The sequence below is a fragment of the Callithrix jacchus genome, chromosome 18 (assembly GCF_049354715.1).
Source record: "Callithrix jacchus isolate 240 chromosome 18, calJac240_pri, whole genome shotgun sequence".
Lineage (NCBI taxonomy): Eukaryota > Metazoa > Chordata > Mammalia > Primates > Cebidae > Callithrix > Callithrix jacchus.
Genome location: NC_133519.1, coordinates 16,571,448 through 16,580,752, shown reverse-complemented (window position 1 = coordinate 16,580,752; position 9,305 = coordinate 16,571,448). Strand labels below are relative to the sequence as shown.

General features: G+C 48.2%; 1 protein-coding gene and 1 pseudogene across 11 annotated transcripts in view; one reads left to right on the top strand and one right to left on the bottom strand.

The window, feature by feature from the left end:
- The first annotated feature begins 820 nt into the window (after positions 1-820).
- Positions 821-965, top strand: LOC118149356 (small nucleolar RNA SNORA26; annotated as a pseudogene).
- Positions 966-7,479: 6,514 nt separating this feature from the next.
- Positions 7,480-9,305, bottom strand: part of SEMA4A (semaphorin 4A) — a 31,177-nt gene continuing 29,351 nt past the window's right edge. For all 11 annotated transcript variants that reach the window (XM_054247614.2, XM_035279583.3, XM_035279588.3 and 8 more), the window contains one exon: positions 7,480-8,806. In XM_054247614.2, coding sequence (XP_054103589.1) covers positions 8,214-8,806 — 593 coding nt within the window. In that variant the 3' untranslated portion in view covers positions 7,480-8,213. The remainder of the gene's footprint in view (positions 8,807-9,305) is intronic.

The following is a 9,305-nucleotide window of genomic DNA, read 5'->3' as shown; positions in this document are numbered from 1 at the left end:
GTAATCCCAGCTACCCGATGGCTGAGGCACGAGAATCGCTTGAACCCGGGAGGCAGAGGTTGCAGTGATCTGAGATCTGCACAGCGATAGAGCGAGACTCTCTCAAAAAAAAATGAACAAATCTAATGTATGAATTTTTCTTTTTTTTTAAGACGGGGTTTCACCATGTTGGTCAGGCTGGTCTTGAACTCCCGACCTCAGGTGATCCGCCCGCCTTGGCCTCCAAAGTGCTTGGATTACAGGCGTGAGCCACCACGCCCGGCCTGTATGAATTTTCGTGTAACTTGTTCTTCTTTCGTCTTTTTTGTTTTTTAGAGTCAAAGTCTCACTCTATCACCCAGGCTGGAGTGCAGTGACAACATCATAGCTTATTGTAACCTGAACTCCTGGGCTCAAGCGATGCTGCAGACTGAGTTTCCCAAAGTGGCGGGATGACAGGCATGAGCCACCGCTCTGGCCACTTTTCTCATTATTAATAGAGCCAAAATAGTAGAGGCCAAAGTGCAGAAGAACTGAGGATACATAGCCAATTTTGAGATTTGGAAACGCAAAAAACTGCAGGAGTCAGGGACAACCTGGAAGTCAGAAGTTGGAGACTAGCCCAGCCTCCGAAAGTGCTGGGATTTCACACCTGAGCCACCATGCCGGGCCTCCTTTTTTAATTTGTTTGTTTGTTTTTTGACCCGGAGTCTTGCTTTGTCTCAAGAAAATGTCATCAAGGGCCTCTCCCAGCTTTTGAAGCTATTTGCCTGTATATAGACTTAAAAGGAGAGGAGGAGCACTTTAAATGAGGTGCTAGAAGGCTTGGGCTGGAGAGTCAGTTCCTTTCACAGTTGCTATCTCTACAACTCAACAGCAAAAAGACAACCAAATTAAAAAAAACACAGAGGGGTAAAGTTAGTCTCCATTAAACTCAGGGAGGAGACTGGAAAACTCCTCTTTGGATCCTGTCTATAGTCACAGGTGAAATAAAAGGAAAGAAAAATGGGCAAAAGACTTGAATAGACCTTTCTGCAAAGAAGATATACAAATGCACACGAAAAGAAGCACATGAAAAGATGCTCAACATCATTAGCCATTAAGGCGATGCAAATCAAAACCAAGTTGATAAAATATCACTTTATACCCACTAGGATGGCTAAAATTAAAACAAACAAAAGACAGAAAATGAGCATTGATAAGGATGTGGAGAAATTGGAGCCCTCAGATATTGCTGGTGGGAATGTAAGATGGTACAGCTGCTGTGGAAAACATTGGCAGATCCTCAATAAGCTAAACATAAAATTAGCATTGACTCAGCACTTTTACTCCTGGATATACACCCAAAACAATTTTAAACAGATATTCAAACAAAAGCTCATACGCAAATGTTTATTTTTAGCAGCACTATTCACAATTGCCAAAGGTAGAAACAACCCAAGTGTCCATCAGCCGAATGGGTAAACAAAATGTGGTATATTTACACAGTGGAATAGTATTAAGCAATAAAAAGGAATGAATATATGCTACAACACAGACGAAACTTGCAACCATTAAGCTAAGTGAAATAAACTGGATACAAAGGCCACGTATTATGTAATCCTATTTATTTGAAATAACCAAAATAGACAAATCTATAGAAACAAAAAGCAGATTAGTGGATAGATGATTGCCAGAGTCTGTGGAGACTGAGGGAGGGGATGGAAAGTGACTACCGGGTCCAGGGTTTCCTTTTAGGCAATGAAAATGTTCCAGAACTAGATAGTGGTGATAGTTGCACAATATTGTGTATGTATTAATGTTAATAACAAAGTTTATGTTGTGTGTATTTTACTATTTTTATTTATTTCATTTTATTTATTTATTTATTTATTGAGACGGAGTTTTGCTCTGTTACCCAGGCTGGAGTGCAGTGACAGAACCTTGGCTCACTGCAATCTTCGCCTCCTGGGTTCAAGCAATTTTCCTGCCTCAGCCTCCCAAGTAGCTGGGATTATAGGTGCCTGCCACCATGCCCAGTTAATTTTTGTATTTTTAGTAGAGATGGGTTTTCACCCATGTTGGCCAGGCTGATCTTGAACTCCTGACCTCATGATCCACCCACCTAGGCCTACCAAAATGCTGGGATTACAGGTGTGAGCCACCATACCCAGCCTACTATTTTTATTTTATTTTTATTTTTATTATTATTATTTTTGAGATGGAGTCTCCCTCTGTCACCAGGCTGGGGGGCAATAGGATCATCTGGGCTCACTGCAATCTTCGCCTCTGGGTTCAAGTGATTTTCCTGCCTCAGCCTCCCGAGCAGTTGGGATTACGGGTCCCTGCCACCAAGCCTGGCTAACTTTTGTATTTTTCATAGAGATGGGGTTTCACCAGGTTAGCTAGGCTAGTCTCGAACTCCTGACCTCAGGTGATCCACCCACCTCAGCCTCCCAAAGTGCTGGGATTGCAGGCGTGAGCCACCATGCCAGACCTACGGGCCTACTTTTTTTTTTTTTTTTTGTAACAGAATCTTGCTTTGTCACCCAGGCTGGAGTGCAGTGGCACAATCTCGCCTCACTGCAACCTCCGCCTCCCAGGTTCAAGCTATTCTGCTTCAGCTTCCCTAGTAGCTGGGATTACAGGCACCCACCACCACGCTCTTCGGAGAACCTGAACTGATAGCATCATTGGAACTCCTGTTCTCCCAAATCTCAGCTACCTGCTGTCTTCATCTCAGTTCATTAGCAACACCATCTTCCATTTGACTAGGATAAAAATATGGGAGTCACCCTTTGGCTGGTCTCTTTTTCTCACACACCATGTGCAATGTATCATCAAATACCATTAGCTGTATCTTTTTTTTTTTTTTTTTGAGACAGAGTTTCACTCTTGTTACCCAGGCTGGAGTGCAATGGCGCAGTCTCAGCTCACCGCAACCTCCGCCTCCTGGGTTCAAGCAATTCTTCTGCCTCAGCCTCCCAAGTAGCTGGGACTACAGGCATGCGCCACCATGCCCAGCTAATTTTTGTATTTTCAGTAGAGACAGGGTTTCACCATGTTGACCAGGATGGCCTTGATCTCTTGACCTCGTGATCCACCCACCTCAGCCTCCCAAATGATGGGATTATAGGCATGAGCCACCGTGCCCAGCCCATTAGCTGTATCTTAAATATATATCCACTTTGGGAGGCTGAGGTGGGAGGATTGCTTCAAGACCAGCCTGGATACATAGTGAGACCCCCCCACTCTCTGAAAAAAAAAAAAAAAAAAAAAAAGGAGGGGGTAGGCACTGTGGCTCATGCTTAATTGCTTAAGTCCAGGAGTTCAAGACCAGCCTGGGTAACATAGTAAGATCCTGTCTCTACAAAAAATGAAAAAATCAGCCAGGCATGGTAGCACACGCCTATAGTCCCACCTATTTGGGAGACTAAGCAGGAAGCTCACTTGAGCCCAGGAGACTGAGGGTGCAGTGAGCTACAGTCAAGCCACTGCACTCCAGCCTGGGTGACAGAGCGAGACCTTGTCTCAAAAAAAATAAAAATAAAAAATTGTAGACACCCTTCCCACTCCCAAACTGCTTTCCCCAGAGCCATTTTTTTCCTATAGTACATCACCATCTAATGTGCCCTGAACCTGACCAACATGAGTCTGAATTGCATAAGTTCACTTTTAAGCAGATTTTCTACCACCTTTCTGCCCGAGACAGCAAGACCAACCCCCTCCTCTTTCTCCTCCTCCTCAGCCTACTCAGCCAACATTTGTGATGATCCACTTCCACTTAATGAATAGTAAATATATTTTATTTTACTTATTATTATTAGAGACAGGGGATTGCTCTCTTGCCCAGGATGGCTTGCAGTGGCATGATCATAGTTCACTGCAGCCTCAAATTCCTGGGCGGAAATAATCCTCCCACCTCAGCATCCTGAGTAGCTAGGTCCAAAGGCATGGGCTACCTACCATGCCTGGCTAATATATGTGTGTGTGTGTGTGTGTGTGTGTGTGTGTATAATGTTATCTATATTATGTATAAAATATATATCAGCCGGGCGCAGTGGCTCACGCCTATAATCCCAGCACTTTGGGAGGCCGAGGCGGGTAGATCACGAGGTCAGGAGATCGAGACCATCCTGGTCAACAAGGTGAAACCCCGTCTCTTTTTTTTTCTTTTTTTTTTTGAAATGGAGTTTCGCTCTTGTTACCCAGGCTGGAGTGCAATGGCACGATCTCGGCTCACCGCAACCTCCGCCTCCTGGGTTCAGGCAATTCTCCTGCCTCAGCCTCCTGAGTAGCAGGGATTACAGGCACACGCCACCATGCCCAGCTAATTTTTTGTATTTTTAGTAGAGACAGGGTTTCACCATGTTGACCAGGATGGTCTCGATCTGTCGACCTCGTGATCCACCCGCCTCGGCCTCCCAAAGTGCTGGGATTACAGGCTTGAGCCACCGCACCCGGTCGTGAAACCCCGTCTCTACTAAAAATACAAAAATTAGCTGGGCATGGTGGCGCGTGCCTGTAGTCCCTGCTACTTGGGAGGCTGAGGCAGGAGAATTGCTTGAACCCAGAAGGTGGAGGTTGCGGTGAGCCAAGATTGTGCCATTGCACTCCAGTCTGAGTAACAACAGTGAAACTCCGTCTCAAAAAAAAAACCATATATATATACACACATATATATACATATATATACACACATATATATACATATATATATACACACATACATATATATATATATGGGTTTGTTTGCTTTTCTTTTTGGGAGAGATGGCTAAGAGGGCTGGGCATGGTGGCTCATGCCTATAATCCCAGGATTTAGGGAGGCTGAGACAGGGTGTTGCTTGAGGCCAGGAGTTTGAGACAGCCTGGGCAACATATCAAACCCCATCTCTACAAAGAAAAAAAAGAAAAAATGCCGGGTGCGGTGGTTCACGCTTGTAAACCTAGCACCTTAGGAAGCCAATGTGGGCGGATCACAAGGTCAGGAGATTGAGACCATCCTGGCCACCATGGTGAAACCCCATCTCTACTAAAAACAGAAATTAGCTGGACATGGTGGCATGTGCCTGTAATACCAGCAACTCAGGAGGCTGAGGCAGGAGAATTGCTTGAACCAAGGAGGCAGAGATTGCAGTGAGTGGAGATCATGCCACTGCACTCAAGCCTGGCAACAGAGTTGAGACTCTATCTCAAAAAAAAAAAAATAGCCAGGTATGGTGGCATGTGCCTGTAGTCCTAGCTACTCAGGAGGCTGAGACAGGAGAACCCATTAAGCCCAGGAGCATGAGGCTACAGTGAGCTAGGATCACACCATTGCACTCCAGACTGGGTGAAAGAGTGATACTCCGTCTCTAATTTAAATATATATATATATATACTTGTTAGGCCGGGCGCAGTGGCTCATACCTGTAATCCCAGCACTTTGGCAGGCCAAGGCGGGCAAATCACCTGAGGCTGGGAGTTTGAGACCAGCTTGGCCAATGTGGCAAAATCCTGTCTCTACTAAAAATACAAAAATTAGCCTGTCGGCTGGGCATGGCAGCTCACCCCTGTAATCCTAGCACTTTGAGAGGCCAAGGCAGGTGGATCATCTGAGGTCAGGAGTTCAAGACCAGCCTGACCAACTTGGTGAAACCCCATCTCTACTAAAAACACACAAAAAATTATCCGGGCATGGTGTCAGGCACCTGTAATCCCAGCTACTCGGGAGGCTGAGGCAGGAGAATCGCTTGAACCTGGGAGGCAGAGGCTGCAGTGAGCTAAGATTGTGCCACTGCACTCCAGCCTGGGTGACAGAGTGGGACTCTGTCACGCACACACACACACACACACACACACACAAACACACACATACATATATAGTGGTGCAATCTTGGGTCACTGCAGCCTCTGCCTCCCAGGTTCAAGTGATTCTCCTGCCTCAGCCTCCCAAGTAGCTGGGATCACAGGCGTGTGCCACCATGCCCAGCTAATTTTGTATTTTTAGTAGAGATGGGGTTTCATCATGTTGCCCAGGCTAGTCTTGAACTCCTGACCTCAGGTAATCTGCCTGCCTCAGCATCCCAAAGTGCTGGGATTACAAGCATGAACCACCATGCCTTGCCCTCATTTATTTTTCATTTTTTTAATGGCTAAGGGGGTACATTGCATAGTATGTGTTTTTTTAACCACAATTTAAATTTTAAAAAGCTTAAGAACCCATAGAAGAAAATTGTGAGAATGGGTGGCCAATGTGTGAGGACTATACAAACACCAAGATGGAATTTGGCATTAGGGGCTTATGGGTAGCCTTGGAGAGAGCCATTTGAGCAAAAAGGCGGGGAAAGAAACCAGAACTCAGGGGATTAGAGCAAGCTCATGCGACACTGCAGGGAGGTGGGGGCAGCCAGAGCAGACCTGCTCCCATGTTTGGTGGTACCAGGAAAGAGAGACTGAGTGGGGGTGACATGAATGGACAGAGTTTGGGAAAAGATTATTGTTTTGTTGTGTGTGTGTGTGTGTGTGTGGTTTTTTTTGTTGTTGTTGTTGTTTTAAAGATGGGGTTAAGGCTGGGCACGGTAGCTCACACCTGTAATCCTAGCACTTTGGGAGGCCGAGGTGGGTGGATCACCTGAGGTCAGGAGTTCAAGACCAGCCTGGCCATATGGTGAAACCCCATCTTAAAAAAAAAAAAAAAAGACGGGGTTTCACCATATTGGTCAGGCTGATCTTGAACTCCCGACCTCAGGTGATCCACCCACCTTGGCCTCCAACGTGCTTGGATTACAGGGGTTAGCTGCCACGCCCAGCCTGTTTTGTTGTGTTTTTATGTTGAGAACACCTGATTACACCTGTAGGTGGGAGGGGGAGATGAAAGATGAGGAAGTGGGTAAAGCCAGTGGGGATGCTGGGGTTCAGATGCTGAGAGAACAGATCGCTAGCAATGATGGGGGCACAGATGTGCTGATGGGTCTTGGTGGAAGAGGGACCTGTGCCTTTGTGACAGAGGGGAGAGGGGGAAGGTGGTGTGGAGGTGTGGACAGAGCATCATCAGATATGGAGAAGGATGTGGCCAGGGTGGAGGTGGATGCACAGTCTTTCTATAAATTTGTCTACCAAGAATTGAAGCCAACTGCTGCAGTGAGGAATCAGGCTGAGCTGGAGTCACGAGAAGTGTGGGAGGGCTGTGGACAGCAACTGTGGGGGCCGAAGCAGGGGAGTCAGTGATGGATGAGGTGTCGCTTGTCTAGCAGACAGATACAAGCTGAGCCTGGTCAACACCAACCTGCGGTTGGCCCAAAAGGCAAAATTTTCAGCACCCTCCAGCAATGCTCAGAGTGGAGGAAAGGGCTGTGGGCTGGTTCTGGGTGGGGAGCTGGCAGAGCAGAGGACGTAGTCTGGAGTCACAGAGAACAATCCCCCCACAAACCTAGTCCTTCTCCCCATTGATGTGCTTGGAGGGCTTGTTCCCTCGACACATCCCAGCAATTCTCTGCCAGAGCACTCTGCTCCAACAAACACAGCACCCGTCATACATAAGCTTTGTCTTTTTAATAAAAAATAAACAGTCTCTGACAAACAGTTTTCTGAATCCCAAAACAAAGGAAAAGGGAGGGGGAGAGGTCAAGGGATCAGGTAGGGTAAAGGAGTGAACAGGCTCAGATTACCCCTGCCATTCTGCCAGGCAGAAGGGATCACAGTCTGCCCCAACTGAAGCAAGAAGGAAGGTAGTCATACTTCAGCAAAGACTTCTTGGGAATCCGAGGTGCATGACCGGTAAGGGAAGCAGGAGGGAGCAGATCCCGGCATGACCTTAGGAGAGGGGAGTGTTGGTGTCCAAAGTGGCAGCTTCAGAGTGGAGTTTCCAGGAGTGGCCTGGCATATGGTTCTTTAGATGTTTGGTGTTTATTACCACTGGGTCCTGGGACAGGCAGGCTTCTTAGGGTCTCTTGGAACACTGTCTCTGGAGGGTCCCTGGAACGGCCAGAACTGAAGGATCCTCTCCAGGTTCTTCAGTATCAGCACAGGAGCAGGTCTGTAGCCCCCACTCTGCCAGAGAGCTCATGTGCTTGGCAGAAGGGAGTCCCACAGAGGAGGCAGACTGCTGTGCATGTCCCTGCTGAGTGCCATCGGTGATGAGGGGTAGCCGAAGCTCCTCTCGGGGGAGGAAGGTGGCCTTTTGTGCTACTCTCATCCTAGTCAGGGCTGTGCTGGGCCACCCAGCCAGCATGGCCAGGTGCCTGTCCTGCAGCCCCAGCCTGTGCCTAGAGTTAAGCCACCACAGTGCCTAGGCAGTTGCTATCAATGTCTACATCACTGGCAGAGGTCCGGCATTCCTTGGGAGACTGGAGGTGTTGCCTTCTGCTCAACAGGGCCCTCTCCCCAGGGGGCAGGTTCCCACAGCCCTGAACCTTGCCCCGAGCCCGGAGCGCTCCTAATGGGGAGGCCAAGAGGATGATGAGGGCTACTGAAAGCACTAAGGCGAGGAGGACAGTGACAGTGACAAAGTGGGGCCAGTAGGACCGCTGGGCAGCCAGGGCGGCCCCACCACTGACCCTGGTCAACGGGACCTCCACGTGCTCCCGGGGGATGCCTGCCAGTTCAGGATCCAGGGCCAGGGGCTGGTCCTGGCTGTCTACCCAGTAGGAGACCACAGGGTATGAGAAGCCATTCTCAGTGGCCCAGCACTGGTAGAGACCCCCAACCCCATCCTGCAGTATCAGCAAGAGAGAGCCATTGTAGATCGTGGAAGAGGCTTCTGGGACTGCAGCTGGGCCATGACTCCAATAGTAAGAGGCCAAGGCTGACAGGTGAGGACAGGGGAGCTCCAGGATGGAGTTGGGGACAGCCAGGACTTCTTTAACTGCAGGAGAAGGAAAGGAGCAAAAGGATTAAGGGAGGGGTGGAGGATGAAGACAGGACCTGTCTTTGGACCCCAACCCTTTTTTTTTTAATTGAGGAAGGGTCTGGCTCTATTGCCCAGGCTGGAGTACAGTGGCATGATCTCAGCTCACTGCAACTTCTGCCTCCTGGACTCAAGCCATCTTTCCACCCCAGCCTCCCAAGCAGCTGGTACTATAGGCATGTGTCTCCACTCCTGGTTAATTTTTGTATTTTTTGTAGAGATGGGGTTTTACACATGTTAGCCAGGCTGATCTCAAACTCATGAGCTCAAGTGATGGTAGAAGGGAGTCCCGCCTCAGCCTACCAAAGTACTGGGATTACAGGAGTGAGCCACAGAGCCTGGCCTGGACCCCAGCTTTTATCTCCAACTTCCATACTCAAATTTCACCCCTCCTTAATCTCCAGTCTGGACCCCAAACTAAGCCCTAGTCCATCTAACTCCAACTCTGACACCGAAA